This window comes from Dendrobates tinctorius, unplaced genomic scaffold (genome assembly GCF_039654945.1).
Source record: "Dendrobates tinctorius isolate UK_male_01 unplaced genomic scaffold, ASM3965494v1 ptg000143l, whole genome shotgun sequence".
Classification (NCBI taxonomy): Eukaryota; Metazoa; Chordata; class Amphibia; order Anura; family Dendrobatidae; genus Dendrobates; species Dendrobates tinctorius.
The window spans coordinates 25,122,770-25,141,809 of record NW_027361810.1 but is presented as its reverse complement, the minus strand read 5'-3'; the positions used below and the strand labels follow the sequence as shown (position 1 = coordinate 25,141,809).

General features: G+C 39.0%; 1 protein-coding gene across 1 annotated transcript in view; it reads left to right on the top strand.

Annotated features, from left to right (window-relative positions):
• The window catches only part of NEB (nebulin), a 166,873-nt gene that overhangs the window by 108,886 nt on the left and 38,947 nt on the right, over nucleotides 1–19,040 (top strand). The window contains exons 106-121 of the mRNA XM_073545254.1: nucleotides 231–335; nucleotides 1,804–1,908; nucleotides 2,012–2,116; nucleotides 4,149–4,253; nucleotides 4,540–4,644; nucleotides 6,317–6,421; nucleotides 10,122–10,226; nucleotides 11,579–11,686; nucleotides 12,839–12,943; nucleotides 13,032–13,136; nucleotides 13,873–13,977; nucleotides 16,538–16,648; nucleotides 17,277–17,387; nucleotides 18,079–18,189; nucleotides 18,601–18,702; nucleotides 18,788–18,892. Coding sequence (XP_073401355.1) covers nucleotides 231–335; nucleotides 1,804–1,908; nucleotides 2,012–2,116; nucleotides 4,149–4,253; nucleotides 4,540–4,644; nucleotides 6,317–6,421; nucleotides 10,122–10,226; nucleotides 11,579–11,686; nucleotides 12,839–12,943; nucleotides 13,032–13,136; nucleotides 13,873–13,977; nucleotides 16,538–16,648; nucleotides 17,277–17,387; nucleotides 18,079–18,189; nucleotides 18,601–18,702; nucleotides 18,788–18,892 — 1,698 coding nt within the window. The remainder of the gene's footprint in view (nucleotides 1–230; nucleotides 336–1,803; nucleotides 1,909–2,011; nucleotides 2,117–4,148; nucleotides 4,254–4,539; nucleotides 4,645–6,316; nucleotides 6,422–10,121; nucleotides 10,227–11,578; nucleotides 11,687–12,838; nucleotides 12,944–13,031; nucleotides 13,137–13,872; nucleotides 13,978–16,537; nucleotides 16,649–17,276; nucleotides 17,388–18,078; nucleotides 18,190–18,600; nucleotides 18,703–18,787; nucleotides 18,893–19,040) is intronic.

Sequence of the window (19,040 nt, the reverse complement as noted above, 5' to 3'; positions counted from 1 at the left end):
ATTTATTTAATAATGTAGACATATGTGTCGCCATGGTAACAGACTACAATCAATCAATGTGTAGTCCCGATCTTGCAGTCATGCTCTGCTCCATAGGGAGCCTGCTTCTTATTAACCTGATTAATATAGAGGCAGATGGAATGGACATATTAGTATATTAGATATATTTCTACATTTCATAAATAGAGCGATGATTTCTATATAGTGTCATTTTTTTCTCTCTTTTTCAGAGAAAATACAAAGCGCAATACGAAAAGCTGAAGCACAAATACATAACAGTTCCTGATACTCCCATCATTTTGCGAGCCAAGAAAGCCTACCTCAACGCTAGCGATGTAAGTCTTGTGTAAACGCTGTATATCCATAGAAAGTCTTGGACTGGGGTTCATTGGGCGCGCCAGAGGAAATTATTCCGAGGGGTTAACCTTTATCTGTGCAGAACATCCGAGTTTAATTTAGACCTATCATCAAAATATCTAAGAGGTTAATTGTATCATCCCCTAAGAAATTTTTTTTCAAAGCTTTTTGTAGAGTTTTTGGAGCAGAAACTGGGCGGAAACTCTAAGTTTTTGAGGAGTTTTGAGTTTTTGATGATGATACTTAAGAGTTTCCTCTTTGTTTCCGCTCTACAAAGATTCCGAATTTGCATAGCCTTAGCGTATCTTTAAGCTTTAAGTTTTTTGCGCCGTGAATCATCTACATCTAAAACTGCGTCAAATCCTCCTTGTTTAATCTTTAATGTGGATTTTGAAGCAGATCCTCTTCAAAATCTACTTGGAAAAAAAAAAAAATTAAACAATGTATGAACATACCCTTAGGTTATATGGGCACTTTATGTATATTTTGCTGAGTTTTTGGAGCAGAAACTGAGTAGAAACTCCAGGTTTGTGGTGAGAAATTTTACATTTGGAAGAGGATTTAGAGAGTTTCTGTACGAAAAACTCTTGATACGACTTTGTGTGCATATTTCCTTAATATGTAAATGCCAGGGCGTCTCTGAAGGATCCAACATACCCAAAATCTTTACAGATACAGGGAGAATGCACCAAGCAATTTATATATCAATTCTTTATCTGAACCCTACAGTAAGGTGTGCTAAACCCAATCCAAGCCAATTTTGAATTTATTTTTTACACAATTCAGGCTATGATCACACAGTGCAGATTTGGAACAGTTTTTCCGAAGCAGAATATCATTATTACCTGCAGATTTGGTGCAGATTTTACCCTTTCCTTTGCATAAGGTGAAATCTGTGCTAATTCTGCACAAAGTATATGCTGCGGATTTAAAAAAAGAAAAATGCAACAAAAAGAAAACAATTTCAATGCACAAAATAAAAAAACAAAACAAACAAAAGTGGATGAATTTTAATTAAAACTGCAACGGCAAAAAATGCTGCAGATTATACATTTTGCAAATACGAGCGTACGTAAATTCTGCACCAAATACTCGTAGTGTGAACCTAGTGCAAAGAGGCAAAAAGCAATCCTTGATAAATTTCCATCAAGATTTGTAATTAACTAGGTAATTAAATGAACAAAAAAAAAAAAAAAGTAATAAAGTAATAGAATTAGACCTGAACTGGAAAGTTATTTTCTATTAAATAAATATTTTCCAAAACTAAAAAAAGGCAATAAATAAAATTTAATATAATTATTCACCTTTCACTCATTATTTTATTCACTTTCAACCAATTTCCTATCATTGCAATCAGTGCGAACTTCAAGAACAAATATACGGAACTGATTCATAAAACGAGATTATTTATCATGAAATAGTCATTACATTTTCTTCCCATTTTAGCTGCGCTATAAGGAAACCTTTGAGCACGCCAAAGGCAAGTACCACACCGTGAAAGACGCGCTGGACATTGTCTATCATCGGAAGGTTACTGACGACATCAGTGATGTAAGTGTGTGTATATATATATATACATCCAACTGGCTTAATATTCTAACATGTTGTAATGTAGTCTCACATTTTTATGTTTCTCACGTTGCTTTTTCTTTAGGTAAAATATAAAGAGAAGTACATCAGCCAGTTGGGTCTTTGGAGATCCATCCCCGACCGCCCAGAGTACTTCCATCATCGTGCCGTCACTGACTCCGTTAGTGATGTGAGTAGAATGTGGATTTATGTGGCTTTGACGAGTCATCGTTCGTATCCTAATTCATTATTTTTATAAACTGGATACATTTGGAATAGCTAGCCATTAAAGTGGTCAAATCGCAAAGTGCTTGTAGACACAACCAACTTTGTAATTTACATCTTATTAAAAATCCTCTCCGTTTTCAAGAATGTTGGGATTTTTAATTCTATTGTTTATGCTAATTGCCTAAGTTGCCGCCGGCCACCTCTGCAGGCTATCAGAGGTAACCGGTTTCCTAAGCAAGAAGAGCAGCACTCACTAGATTTTTTTTTTGCTCTAGAGCTTGCAAGCGCAGCTCCGAAGCTAGCCAGATCACTGTATCCGGCCATCTTCATTGTCCCTGCGTTCTTCTGATGCATGATTGTGCCGCTAATCGATCTGTCAATCTGCAGGAGCGCATCTCTCCCCGGCAAGCAGGAAGTTGGGTGGCAGGAGAGCAGTGCGCTCCTGAAGGTCGGAGATAAGAAAACCCCTTTAAGGTCCCATTGTACAAAAATTATAATGGGTGGTATATTTTGCTGCTGTGCTCTCCTATACAAGTAAAAAAAAAGAGTTGTGCCATTGCCGACCAGCCTGATGAAGGCCAAAATAATGATTTTAACCCCCTGGTGATGGGAAAGCTATTGAGCTTTTCTTGGCTTATATGAAATATGTGATGTGATTATCATTAGCTGATTGCAGTTTTTTGTGCTGCCTAAAAATAATTGTTTTCCACTGCATATCTTTCTTTGTATGCAGCGGTTATGTTGCCAACAATATGCAACCTGGATGGGGACCCAACAATTGCATTATCATTCATTCCTCTCCATTCAGTTTGCATTGGCCCATGTAAAAGGGCCAGTAACGGGCGCCGATCACCTTGTCACACCATTGATTTGAACTCAGTCAGGTAGGGAATCTGTGTATAGGCTCATTCACACATCCAATTTGTCCATGTATGAGAATTCTGATCAGACTTTGATAAGAGTTTAACCAGAGAGTGGTCATCCATTTTTCTTGTATGCGGATAAATAAAAAAAAAAAGATTTTTCCACCTTCTCCATTCTGACAATCTATAAAAATCGGACTGCACTCGGATGACTTCCAAATGCAGTCTGATTTGAATTAATTGCTGATTTTGATCCAATCGGATCTCTGATATTTTCTGCTGACCACTCAGTACGAGAAAAAAAATCAGGCGTGTGAATGACCCCATGGAATATCATAGGTACGAGTGATATCCATGAAGACCACGGATAGCACTCGTATGAGAAAATCGGGTGTGTGAACAAGCCCTTAGTCTACTTTTACTTATCTGTCTGGCAGTGTTATTTTGGCCTTTTACAACTTTATGGTTTTACTAGAAAATCTTCCGAAATTTGGAATCAGTATAATAATATCGCAAACACTAATGCTCAGTCCATGGAACTAATTGAATTTGCGTTCCGCTCTAAGCTAAAAGCTCTTCACAACTAAAGCTAATTAAAAGAGAGAAAATGACAGCGTGAAGAGCTGTTAGGATGATTGGATTTTCTATGAATAGTATAAATAACGGGACATTGTAAACAATACAATTAAAAAAAAGTAACAAAAGAGGCAATCATATAATATGCTGTGGTCCATTAATATTCCTAGTCAATCTTTATGCTTTAACCGGGCAGAAAGATAATATAAATTAATATCAAGAACGTATATAATGTATTAATCGAAGACATACTCTCATTATACTGTAGAAGTCTCACAACAAAACCTCATCACAGAATGAACTAGGCCAGATGATCACTTGATCGCTGTAGGTTCACGTTCAGTAACCCTGGATGAGCTGTGATCATCAGTAGAAATTCAGATGAGAATATATTACTATGTAATTCATGGATAACCCGGACCAGCCAAATCAATAAAATCTCTGATTGTGGGACGTGGACATTTTTGGGGGTTTGCTGCTGCTATCATTGATCCAAATCATGTGATCTGAAAAGGACTGGATATTAATAAAATAATATATATTTTTTGCCTGCAGTTCAAGTACAAAGAAGATTTGACCTGGCTGAAGGGTATCGGCTGCTACGCCTGGGACACTCCTGATTTTGCTCTTGCCGGTCAGAACAAAGAACTTTACAGCGGGGTAAGTAGAGAGACACGGATGGTCTGCGGGGAGGGTCGTCGTCTTGGGCTACAATGCAAAAAGTTAAAATGCAACTTTGGACAAAATAACTGAACAATCGATCCGTCGCCGGCAATTCAAGACTTTATATTTTTGAGGTCTCCACTTTGCCCCTCGTGTCTTCTTCTCAACCATTGCCACCAGTTCCCCATTAGGAAGCTCTCTAATAATCATTACGTCTATAGGTATAGAATATTTTGGATACTAAAGAAAAACTGGCAAATTATTCCTTTTCTTTCTTCCTCAGTACAAATACCGTCAGGCCTTTGAAAAGACCAAGTCAAAATTCATATACACTGCCGATACGCCTCTGTTTAACCACTGCAAGTATGCATCTCAGCTGGCGAACGAGGTAACGTGACCACGGAAAGAACCGGCTTCAGGATTTTTGCTTTAGGCAGTATAAGATGCTATTTGTTGGTTAAAATTAACTTTAAAAAGGTCCATACATTAATTATTGCAACTATACTATACTGGCATTGTGTCATTATACTAATACTTATGCCAATAGTATTCTACCGCCTTAGAAATACTGTAATTATATATCCAAAAGGTGTAGATTCTTAACATATAAGAAAACATGACCTGGGCCATAAGCCTCACTAATGTATTTTTTACTATGATTTAGATATAATCATATGTAAATTTATACAATAATCTAATTTATATTTATGTCACGCTGTCACTTTATATATAAATCGCTCATATTTCATTATTTAGTCTATTTAAATACATTAATTTATAGATTATAATCAGTAATCATGTCTTTGTTTTCTTTCCCATTTTATTTTGATTTCATACAGAAATGTTTATTTATTTATTTATTTTTAATATGTAGTGTGAAAATTTAAAGGGTCATTCCCGAAATATAAAGTTATCCCCTATGCAGAACTTGCTGATAGCTGAAGGTCTGACCGCCAGTATCCCCCGCAATCCTGGGAACAGAGCTCTGCAGAAACCAATCTTGAGCGGAGCTGAGATGCGCATGCTTGACCTCCGCTACATTCATTGTCTATGGGACTGCTGTAAATAGCAGCATGCGGGACTGTCAAGCATGCGCACCTCTGCTCCATTTAATGCAGGGCTCTGCAGAGCTTGGTCTTAGATATCACTGGGGGTCCCAGCTGTCAGAACTCCAGCGATCAATAAATGATTCCATGTCCTGTGGAAATGGAATAATTTCATATTTTGGAAATAATCCTTTAGTTTCCAGATAATATTTTATATAATATCTATTATCATTATTTCCGAGACTAACATCTCCTGAAGTTTTGCAGCAATTCTTTTTCTTTTTACAACAACACTATGACTTATTATTATTATTATTATTATTATTATTATTATTATTATTATTATTATTCAATTTTCTATTTATTATAGTTTTTACAATGTTTATTTTAAGGTATTATTATTTCTTTATTATATTGTCTATAATACTTTTTATAAATCTAGATCTATTTTTATATTTTTCATTTTTCTATTTCTATAATATTAAAATATCAAAATATCAGTGACATCATCAAGAAGATAATGATATTTAAAAAGGTTTTCTAATACTATTATGTTGGATAGATCATCAATATCAGGATGTGGAGGTCCGGATGTAACCACCATCACTCCGTCCCACTGATTATTGGCCCCTGACAGGAACTACAGATAAACTCCTATTGCTTGGAAGCTAATCTGCAGTACCCAGACTGGCCACTTAACAGTGGAACAGAGCTGTAGTGTTCCACATACACTATCTATAACCAACTGCTGCCTGCTAATAGCTGGGTGTTGGACTCCCACCACTATGAAATTGATGATAAATCATTAAGTTGAAATTTTTTTTTATTATAATTATTATTATTATAATTATTTTCTGAAGTTTGCAGGCTGTCATGAAGGTTGTCCAGATCATTTTTTTTAATATCCTTATTAGTTTATAATTCAAAGGCAACTTTTTTTTTTTTTTAAAAAAAGAAAATATCTGAAAAAATATGCTGCTATTAAACTATAACCTGATGTGCTGTTCTGAGCAGAAATTATACAAAGCTGCATATGAGAAGGAGAAAACACATTACTCCGTTGTGGTCGATGATCCTAGACACCTTCTGGCTAAAAGTGCAAGTGAACAGATTAGCCAGGTAACAAAGTTGCCCGGTAGTGGCGGCACGCTGTAGCCTGTGACATTCTGTCCTTTCGTCCGTGTAAGGTGTCTTCAGACTAGGATGTCGTCTTATTATCACCTGTTGTTTCCACTCAAATGTCCCGTGTATATTTTGAGTGAGAATTGAAAAGAATGCTTCATGTGCTCTGAAATAAACATGGCCAACTCATCTCGTTAACCGAAAATTCAGGTCCGAAGTATAATATACAAAGCTAAAATTATAAAATAAAATGTAGTAAAAAATTATAAAAATTGTGAAAGTAAAAAAAAAATATATATATATATATATATATATATATATATATATATATATATATATTTTTTTAGAAAACAAATCCTCCTGTTTGCCATGTTAAACCTCAGTACATAGAGTATTTCCGCCTACATCCCTTCGAGGGATCTAGCGCTGTCTTACATGTCTTTTCTGTACTCCGTTGGTCTTTGCATGAACAGAAAAAGTACAAATCTAAAGCCAAGATGCTGCTACAACATGGGTGCAACGAAATTCAAAGGCCAGACATGTTACGGGCAATTTACAACACCGGCATGTGGAGTCAGGTAACGTCACGGCGTCTAGACGCGCTAAGCATTGGCTTTCATCTGACCCATAAAAATGCCGCCATACTATAGACTAATATAACAACAATATATAACGCTCTTGAGGCAATTAACCATTACATAACTATATATAACTATTTCACAATAATTAACATAGATGGTTCAGCCAAGCTACTCACGTGAGTGGCTGTGGACAGTTGCGCTAGCATGGTCCCCAAAACATCTGTCAAAAACACCTAAACCTCATGAACCTGCTTCAATTCTGCAATACCAGGCACATCCTATAGACAACAGTGGCGCTGCTTCTTGTAAAAAGGAGAATGATCCCATTTTTCTAGTCTCAGATAGACACTTTAAAGAGGTGGTTTACATTCCTTACCATTATCCGGATTGGTGTTTGGATCCCCATCGATCATAAAGTGATAACAAAAATACCCCTTTAAGACTTGTTTTATTGTAAAGTACTTTGGATATGAGACTGAATCCCCATCTATTTTTTATAGTTCTGGTCTAGCTAGTCTTATACAAAAATGATGAAAGAGTAACTAAACTTCTTTTTTGTTCAAATATTGATCAACCTCTGTAAAGTTATGAATCTTTGCAGCATAATTATATAACCTTATTTTACTTCTTTCTACCTCTGACATGATGCTAATGGTACTTCTTTAACTGGCTAGTTCATGCTCTTTTATACGCTGCTTTGAACTGCAGCTCTAGCTAGAATTTTGCACTCAAATACTATATGCAAACATTCTCATAGTGAAAGCGTTTCTGCTTTTCTCCTCCATGCTCAGACATATGGTGAATGTTTTTCCCAGCAATATGCGCTCCTGAAGGATAATGATGGAACTTGATATTCAGATTCAAAGATGATTTTTATTTTTAATTCAAACTAGAACACAACCGGTTTCGACTTCTTATGGTCTTCCTCAGGTGTAATGTCAAGCATTAAGAAGTCGAAAGCGGTTCTGTCTATCAAGTTCCATCATCATCCTTCAGGAGTGCATATTGCTGGGAAAAACATTCACCAAGTGGTATAGCCTGGAGTGATCCAAGGATTGGATCTACATGCAGTATCTCAAGACACCAAATAGGTGAGTATATACTTTTGGAAACTAATTACTACACTTAGAAGCTTGCACTTCCCATTTTTCTCCCTATAGTCCCCTCATGTTCCATGCTCAGACACTGTTGTCCCCAGTGTCTGAGTGCAGATTCTGGCTAGAGCAGCAGTTCAAAGCAGCTACAAAAGCAGCATAAACTAGGAGTTAACACAGCTCTTTTAGTATGGTGTTGGGGATAAAAGGAAGCAAAATAATGTAATGAAGTATGTTACAAAGATTCCTAACTTTGTCAAATCTGATCAATAACTAAATAAAAAATAGTTATTCTTGAAATGGACATCTAGCATTATATATCTATCTATTAATAAGGGGTTTCGATAATCTCTACGCCGGTGACGAAAATTGCTGCCTTTTGGATTGGTTATCCAATATGTAGACATCTAAGGCAACTTTAGAGAAGAGGTAAAAGTACAACTCCTATTCTCAAGCTGGGAGTTCTATTTGATTGCAGTGCCATGTATCAGAGATCTATCCCCTAAAGACTCTGCATTTATTTCCCAATCACATCCCGTATATTAATGTCTCCAGCTCAGGATGTATAGCGATGGCTCAGAATTCCTAATCACCGCATTATATGGGGAGGTCAGGTCTAACTGCAATTGTCACCTGTTTCCTAATGAACAACGAGCAATTTAATTCCCATCAATGGGCAAAGCTGAGCTTTGTAGAAGCGTGCCAGGCCGCGCTTCCCCTGATAGCGCACCACGTATGTGTCAGTGATAAGAGCACTTGTCCGGCTCATCCGATAAGTAACAGAAGCAATCTAATCTGGACCGTTCCCACGGACAGGCAAGTGTCATTCTATCACTAAGGAGATCTAACGTGTGGGAGTGATGAGACTGCACAACTACGGTGAAATAGTCCTCAGTCCGAATGGGATGGAGACAGGTAGCATTTCACATTTATGGGGGCTCAGGCACAATTGAGGGGGACGTCATTCTTTCTTCTCACATCCACCTCCTCCTGTTGCATGCATTTGTTTCAGAAAAGTTAGTTTTTGCCGTAGATGAGAATAATCTCTGTGTCGCATCTGTGTTCTGCATGGAGTGGGATTGCTGTGAAGAGTGATTGCCTCGAGGTTTCTTCATATAATAATATATAGAGTATAAGTCTGTATATTCAATAGCCAAGATGGGGGCAGATTTACTAATAGGTTTGCGCATCGACTTGGGTGAGTAAACCTGCCCCCCCCCCCCGGGCTGATTGACTTTTAGATTTTTGTCCTATAGTATAGATACTGTTATATTCTACATTTAACATGTATTAATATACCCTCATTATACACTATACTATGCTACATATTATTATACTTCATGTCATATTAAAGGGGTCTTCTCAAGATGACGCCTCAGGAGCGCAACAATCCTGGTCCCCGGGTTCCTGCTTTGCAAAGGAAAAGGGGGCTTATACTCCTGCGGAATAGGGACAGTTTGGACTAGTGTCATGGCCACGCTTCTGGTCCAAACCGTCCTCCCTTCCAAGCAAATACTGCTTTGTCTCTGCAGCGCCGGGAGCCGGTCATATTCGGCGAAACGGCCAGCTTCAAAGCGGTTCGAGCAGGCTGATACTCCTGAAGATGGACAGTTCGGACTAGTGTAATTTATTTGCTGCTGGTCCAAACTGTGCTCTCTTCCAGGCAGCTAGCAAATACAGCTTTGTCTCTGCAGCACCTGAGGCCAGTCTTATCCGGCGAAAAGGCCAGCTTTGGAGCTGCACGCTGTGGTAGAAAAAACCTCTATAATATTATATCATATTTTCTATAATTTTTACGTTATAGCAATAATACTCTACATTATATTACACTGCTATAGATATTTCTACTCTGCGCTCCCAACTTTACACTTTAATGTTCGATACTATAGTACAGAACATTATACTACATTATTCTTTGCCACATTATTATATTACACCTAGAAATATTTAGACACCGAATAATGATAAAACCAAATGTGAGACTATGCTGTGCGCTGTTATAACGGTGGCTTTTCTCTATAGTGGAAGTATAAGGCGCTCTATGAAAAGGAGAAGGACAAATACACGTCAGTCATAGACACGCCGGAGCACAGCCGAGCTCAGAAGGCCGGAAAGCAGATCAGTGACGTGAGTATTGGGACAGGATCTCCATATAGGTACAAAGTATTTAAGTATATGGACTCCTAGATACCAGGGCAAAATTAATGGGTCAATAGCTAATATCCCAGGAGGTCTAGGGTAGATGAGTTAATATCTTATATCTCTGGAGGAATTTGGTGGTTATGGATTACTTATTAATATCTTTTGGAGGTCTGGTTATATCTTAATATCTAATATCTGTGGTGGTTTATTGGTTTATGGTGGCCATGGGTTAACACCGGTATATAATAGTCCTGTTGATCTAGGATGGTAAGGAGTTAGTTTCCAATGTTCTTTTAATTTTTTGCTGACTGTGAGTTAATATCTAACATTCCTGGTAATGGGATAATATCTAATATCCCTAGAGGACTAGGGTGGTTATGGGTTTAATGTCCACTATTCCTTGAGATCAATGGTAGTTAAGATTTAATTATTCCATAGGAAAGGGGTGGGTATATGATAATATCTAATTTACCTGGTCTAGGGTGGTCATTGGTTAATATCCACTTGACCTGGCAATCAAAGGTAGTTAATAGTTAACATCTAATATCCCTGGCGGTCTAGGGTGGTTATGGATTAATACTTGTTATCACAGGGTAATCAATCTAAGGTAATTACTTGATAATATCTACTTTGCTGGGAAACCTAGTGTGTTTATGGATAATATGTACAATTCCTGGAGGTCAATGGTAATTAAGTGTTAACATCTAATATTCCTGGAGCTCTGGGGTGGCTGTAGGTTAATATCTAATATCCCTGAAGGTCTAGTGTGTTTGTTGGTTAATATCTAATATCCCAAAAGTCTAGGATAGTTACGGGTTAATAGCTAATATCCCAGAAGGACTAGGATGGTTATGGGTTAATATCCACTATGCCTGGAAGTCAAGAGTTAACATCTAATATCCCTGGAGGTCTGGGGCGGTTGTAGGTTAATATCTAATATCCCTGGAGGTCTAGGGTGTTTTACAATTAATATTCCTGTTGGGATGTTGATTGGATTAATTGTGTTTTTTTAGGACAAGGATGGTGCTTAGAATTTAATTTTATGTATATGATAACTAAACTTTAATACAAAAAAATTTTTTGATATTTTTTAGTCCCATTAAATAGTTTGGTTCAATAGTGGCCTGTGGACTAAGACCCCCTTGATAGTATAGAGGAAGGGAAGAAAGTGCTGAACGGTGTATACATGCAATAATAAAACCTATGGGTCTATATCCTGCTCATGTGAGATTGTTAAAAAAAATTACCATCCGTACTAAATTAGTAGTAGTTACGGTATAAAGTTTTGAGAAGAAACAATGTTTTCTATGTTTGTTTGTTTTTTTTCACATTTGTAGATTGTTTATAAAATGGAATGGAACAAAGGCAAAGCCAAGGGCTACACCACCATCCACGACACCCCGTCACTGCTACATGCCCGCAAGGTCAAAGACAAGATCAGCGAGGTGCGTACCAACCCACTGATAAACTGGCCATACAGGCAAGATAGCTGTGAACCAAATGCTCGTCCAGCTGATGGCTACTCCTCCAGACGTCACCAAAAACATGAATGCTGGTCTTGGTCAAGTGCACAGTTTTTTTCTTGTCAATGGTGAAAGAGGGATAAGTGATGGCCAGTCTCCTCTAACAGCAGGTGACCTCCAGAAGGAACAAAGGATCGGTCATGCTGGAAATCCAACATGGCCGATTGTTTTTCTCTCTCTCTCAACATCTGCCACTGAGGAAGAGTTAAGAAACCTCCGTACACATGTTGATAATGAAATGATATTCTAAGAGGTGTTCTCCAGCTTAAAAGTTATGCCCTATCCCACAGATTGGGGATAACTTCCCAATCACTGTCCCCACCAATCCCGAGGACCAGGGCTCTCCCTGGCTGTACGGAGCAGTGGTAGATCATGCACCCCACCACTCGATTCATTCTTAATGGGAGTGCCTCAGATGGCTGTGACTGATCTTCTGCTATCCCAGTAGAATGAATAGAGAGGCAGCGCACACGATCGACCTCTGCTCCACTCAGCCGAGGTTCTTGGGATCGGTGGGGGCCACGGCAGTTGGACTCCCATCGATCCGAAAACTATCCCCTATCCGGCGAATAGAAGCTCTTTAAAACTTGAATGCCCCTTTAAAGGGCTGTCTCTGAAGCTTACTTTTTTTTGTTAACAAACTTCCTAACTTAAAAAAACGAACAGATACTTATGAAGAGATTTTTTTTAAAGTGTCCATAGAGAAGGGATTGTTACAAAATAAAGAAAGAATTATGATACCCCTCCCTGCCCCAGGACCACCACCAGAAGCTAAGTGATAACATCTTATCCGAAGAGTCACCTAAACACTGAGGCCCCTGATTGAATCATAGAATGGTACAGTTGTCCAGCCTCTGTTTGAAGACTTCCATTGAAGGAGAACTCACCACCTCTTGTGGCAGCCTGTTTCACTCATTGATCACCCTCACTGTCAAAAAGTTCAGTCAGGTGACTGATGGGCCGAGCATCATCCATTATAACTTTCTCTTCTAAGGCAGAATTACGGCACATTTTTGCCAAGATCTCAGCATACATACATACATATATATATATTTTTTTTTTTGTCTTTCACAGCTGAAATATAAAGAACTGTATGAGAAGAGCAGAGGACACTGCACCATGGTGGCCGATGCTGTGCAGATCAAGACGGCCAAAGACGCCTACAAGTCCATTAGCAACGTCAGTACTCCATCTATTAGCTCTCACATTAGACTGTGTCTCCTTATATGGAGTATTAATAATCTACATTTCTCCTGATTTCATTTAGCTGGATTATAAGAAGAAGTACGAAGCAACAAAGGCTCAGTGGCAATGGACGGTCGACAGACCCGACTTCTTGCAGAACGCAAAATCAACTTTGCAGCAGAGCGACGTAAGCAGCTTTATACTTGGAGGTGTCGACTTCTTATTAATAAGGAAATGTTACAATTGTAATATTTTGCCATTATTGACCGGGAAAAAAAAATTATACAAAGTTCCCGATCTGTCGTGAGACATTCTAGTTGAAAAATTTAAGATAATGAGTTGTATTGTTGAACAGCACTTGTCACTTGTCTTGACATGTCTGTTATTAAATCCTAGTATTTTTCATGAATTAACCATTCCGAAGAATCTTTTCCCGAGAACTCTATGTGGATCTGTTCCTCCTTGAAATATACATATATAACTAAACTGGGAGTTTCTAGTTAGGGCTGTGTGCCTACACAGGCTGACACTATCCAATGAATGCGGAGACATTGTGTAGGAACACGCCCACGAGGAATGGTTATTCCAAGTTTCTAGGAGGAGTAACAGAAGAACAGCCTAACAGAGTTCCAAACCCTGAAAAAAAAAAAGGATGTGTCAAAATTGCTATTATATGGGAAATACTAGTATACATTAAAGAAGATCAGTTAAGAAAGTTATCAGGTTCCCTTTAACTAATCAAGGCAGATGTGGACTGATGTCAGGGTCAACTGGGTTTCTGGGTTCGACGGTTCGACTGTGACTTGAGTAAAGCTCAGGGTGTCTATTCTATCTGTATGTCAATTCTTATGATAAATTATATATATATATATATATATATATATATATATATATGTATATAATTTATCTGTTTTTCTTTTCAGTATGAGTACAAACTAGACAAAGAGTTCCAAAAAGGATGCAAGCTCTCAGTCACCAATGACTTGGACACCGTCCTGGCTCTCAAGAATGCAGAAATGAACAGTAATGTAAGTAATTAAATGAAAATCTGAACCTGGATGAGAAGCCTGTCCTTTGCCATAGTTACTCATAAGTTGACCATTCACATGGAGCAGCTGTCGGTTTATTTTCTCTGCAAACAAAAGGATAAGAAATTCCAACTGCTCAATCTAGGGAAGTTTCCATACATATCAAACGGTCGACTGGTTCTATCAAAGTTATTGGCTTCAGACAATTTCCTGACTTTAGTGGGGGGTGGGCATTTACAGAAGATAATCAGGGTTTTCTATTTCATAAAGTAAAAATGATTATTAATCTCTAAATTCATTCTGACCCATAGACTGAAATGGGAAAAGAAGGATTGCCTGCATTCACCACTAGGGGGAGGTTGAGAGCTTACTGCATACAGTTTTATTACAGAATGCTACAGTGGGGCAAAAAAGTATTTAGTCAGTCAGCAATAGTGCAAGTTCCACCACTTAAAAAGATGAGAGGCGTCTGTAATTTACATAGGTAGACCTCAACTATGGGAGACAAACTGAGAAAAAAAAATCCAGAAAATCACATTGTCTGTTTTTTTTTCATTTTATTTGCATATTATGGTGGAAAATAAGTATTTGGTCAGAAACAAAATTTCATCTCAATACTTTGTGATATATCCTTTGTTGGCAATGACAGAGGTCAAACGTTTTCTGTAAGTCTTCACAAGGTTGCCACACACTGTTGTTGGTATGTTGGCCCATTCCTCCATGCAGATCTCCTCTAGAGCAGTGATGTTTTTGGCTTTTCGCTTGGCAACACGGACTTTCAACTCCCTCCAAAGGTTTTCTATAGGGTTGAGATCTGGAGACTGGCTAGGCCACTCCAGGACCTTGAAATGCTTCTTACGAAGCCACTCCTTCGTTGCCCTGGCGGTGTGCTTTGGATCATTGTCATGTTGAAAGACCCAGCCACGTTTCATCTTCAATGCCCTTGCTGATGGAAGGAGGTTTGCACTCAAAATCTCACGATACATGGCCCCATTCATTCTTTCATGTACCCGGATCAGTCGTCCTGGCCCCTTTGCAGAGAAACAGCCCCAAAGCATGATGTTTCCACCACCATGCTTTACAGTAGGTATGGTGTTTGATGGATGCAACTCAGTATTCTTTTTCCTCCAAACACGACAAGTTGTGTTTCTACCAAACAGTTCCAGTTTGGTTTCATCAGACCATAGGACATTCTCCCAAAACTCCTCTGGATCATCCAAATGCTCTCTAGCAAACTTCAGACGGGCCCGGACATGTACAGTCTTAAGCAGTGGGACACGTCTGGCACTGCAGGATCTGAGTCCATGGTGGCGTAGTGTGTTACTTATGGTAGGCCTTGTTACATTGGTCCCAGCTCTCTGCAGTTCATTCACTAGTTCCCCCCGCGTGGTTCTGGGATTTTTGCTCACCGTTCTTGTGATCATTCTGACCCCACGGGGTGGGATTTTGCGTGGAGCACCAGATCGAGGGAGATTATCAGTGGTCTTGTATGTCTTCCATTTTCTAATTATTGCTCCCACAGTTGATTTCTTCACTCCAAGCTGGTTGGCTATTGCAGATTCAGTCTTCCCAGCCTGGTGCAGGGCTACAATTTTGTTTCTGGTGTCCTTTGACAGCTCTTTGGTCTTCACCATAGTGGAGTTTGGAGTCAGACTGTTTGAGGGTGTGCACAGGTGTCTTTTTACACTGATAACAAGTTTAAACAGGTGCCATTACTACAGGTAATGAGTGGAGGAAAGAGGAGACTCTTAAAGAAGAAGTTACAGGTCTGTGAGAGCCAGAAATCTTGTTTGCTTGTTTCTGACCAAATACTTATTTTCCACCATAATATGCAAATAAAATGAAAAAAAAAACAGACAATGTGATTTTCTGGATTTTTTTTTCTCAGTTTGTCTCCCATAGTTGAGGTCTACCTATGATGTAAATTACAGACGCCTCTCATCTTTTTAAGTGGTGGAACTTGCACTATTGCTGACTGACTAAATACTTTTTTGCCCCACTGTATGTACATTCTGTATGCAGTAAACTCCTCAGCTCCCCCTAGTGGTGAATGCAGGCTGAGAGTTTAAAATGTAATTGCACTTTTACAAAAGTTTTGACTTGTCCTATAAACGGATGTGAAGTCTTAAGGTCCCATCTGACTCCACATACAGATGTATTAAGACGATAAATGGAAATGTTCATAATTCTCTTACAATGTGATAGCATGGTGCTAGGATATGCCATGACTTTATGATGAGTGGTGATTAGAGCTCTAGTACCCAAACAATCCTGAGAGTGATCAGCTGATCGGCGCTGCAGCTGCATGTGTTGCAGGAGAGACTGTTTGTTGGGCTCCCCATGCATGTGATGTTACTGTGACACAGCCGCGACACATGCAGCAGTGGCGATGATCAACTGTTCAGCCGGAGTGATCCAGGAAGCCGGGTTCCCTCTGCAGCTTATTCGGTAAGCGCTATAGCTTGCCGAATAAGAGGGAACCCGAACAAATTCGCTCATCTCTAATCACATCTATGTCTCTCGTCTAAGTGCAGTTTTGGTGTTTTTTATGGTTTTGCAGGTGAAATATAAGAAGAAGTATGAAAAAGGAACGTACCAAGGAGAATTTGGAGTTGTTCCAGATACACCACAGATCATCCACGCCAAGTCTGTCAGCTCTCTTATATCTGATGTAAGTGCTTGCCCGATGGCGTCAAAGTAATTTTACCACGGTTTCAAATCAAAAATATTTAATGGATTTCTCCAGTGATGGAAAACTACAGCCTATCCATGGGATGAGCGATAACTTATAGATTGTGTGGGCCAACCATTGGGATAGGCAGAACAAGAAACTTTTATCCCCAGTATAATGGAGCAGAGGTGCACGCTCGACCACCACTTTATTCATTTTCTCGAAACCCCCACTGGGAATGAGTAGTAGCCAAGTCCTTAATAAATGATACATTAGTAATTCCTGATTATTTTGCAAGTTTTACAATTATTTTGAACTTTATGATTACTACTTCAGTGGCATAGACAAAAACAACTTAAGATCAGATTTAGGCACTGAATACTTCACAATGGTTTTATTAGTGGCGGCCAACAATTTGCCTTTAGGCAAATTAGAGTTTTAGAGTTTTGGAAAACTCTGCACCGATTCATTTCATAATATAACAGTATAGGAGAGCACTTTTTGCTGCTATGATAAATTGTCTAATTCTGGGTGCAAGTGGCCACCACTAGGGGGCGCTAACAGCATATGGATGTATGCAGGTGAAATTAACCCGCTGGATATAGAATGGTATTTTCTCTTTTTCCAGAACAAATACAAGGAACAAGGGAAGAAACAGCTGCCACATGGCTCCTTCACTACCTTGCCCGAGACAAGGGACACGGCGCATGTCAAAGAAGTGACTAAGATTGTTAGTCAGGTAAGTATGGAAGTTTTGGGACCTTTTTGATTAGTAATTATGGAGTATGGAGGACTATTCAGGCAACTATAGAAGGTTTGTTAGGGTTCACAATCAGAAAACACTTTTAAAGGAGTTGTCTAATTCTGAATCTTCTGGAGCACAGCGCTCCCCTGTCCTCCCGGCTTCTGCTTGCTGGGAGGCGGTTTGGACAGATCGGGCTGGCGTCATCATTATGCAGCTGGCCCTGATCAGTGCACTCTAAAATTGGTGGAGCACAGAGTTACAGAAGCTGGTTGAATATGGATGGGTTCAGAGAAGCGATTACAAGTTCTATAGTCAAGAGCTTGCAAGCGCTGCGCTCCTCGCTTAAGAGACCGTCCACCTCTGATACTCTGCAGAGGTGGACGTTTGCCTAGTCAAAAGGAATGAAAATCCTTCCATTCTTAACAACAGTAAAGATGTTTAATAAAAGATTAATTGCAAAGTTCCTTGTTTTTAAATCACTTTTGCAAATTTAACTATTTAAGAAGATTAAGTCACATTTGGAACTCCAAAAAAAAGCCACAAAAACAGCGATGGAACTGTCTAACCATGGGTCTACCGTGAAAATGATTCATAGAGTCCATACCAATATTTATAGAGCTTATATATATATATCTTATTTCTTGCTTTTTTATGTAATTGGGTCCAAATTACTCAATACTTTTAGAAAAAATATAAAGAAAAGTTCCAGAAGGAGAAAGGCAAGTCCAACTACGCCAACATGCAAGAGCCACCGGAGGTGAAACACGCAATGGAAGTCGCCAAGGCCCAAAGTAATGTAAGTAAAAGTTTTACAGGTCTGATAGATGGCCAGTAAGGGCCTGAGGTTTGAGCACCCCACGGCCTAGGCCTGTTTTACTTGATTGCTAAGCCATCTGGTCAATATTAGATGCTGTACGGTGGGAGATTCGCTGTACAGTCTGGTTTAGGAAAATGGTACATTATTGATACATGCAACATTTTGGCTCATGAGGTATCGACAAATCCATATCATGGTGGCATAAGCCAACTAATGGCGGCACAAGAAGACAAAAAAAAATCCAAAAGAAGGAGGAGGCTACAAAGAGGAGGCCTAGAAATCTCTTGTTGGGCATCTCTGTTGATACAATGTTGGCAACAAGTCTATAACAGTTGAATAATAGTTTGTATTCTGTCGCTGGTAATTCTACATTGTACATGTCTATCGCAGGTCTCATACAAGAAAGATGCCAAAGCTCATCTCAATTACACGACCATCGTCGATAGACCCGACATTAAGAAAGCGACAGAGGTGGCCAAGATGGTCAGCGATGTGAGTACCCAGGATGTATATGGTAACTGGGACAGGGTTGAATCCTCCTACAAAATATATATATCACGCTCAATATATCCTTTAGATCCAGTACAAAGCTAAGGCCCGTGAGGAAGCCGGCCGTGGGATCACCACTCTGGGGCGACCAGATATCGAATTAGCCCAAGAAGTATCCAAACTTACAAGCCAAGTAAGAACTAATGGGAGTTGAGCTATCCGAGGGACACGTGCTGTAGATATCCCTACTATTGTAACATAACTGGGAATTACTGGTGTTATTACCCAGCTGTGGCTTATGGATCTGAATAATGAGAGTTTTAGCACTGGCCTTCCTTACA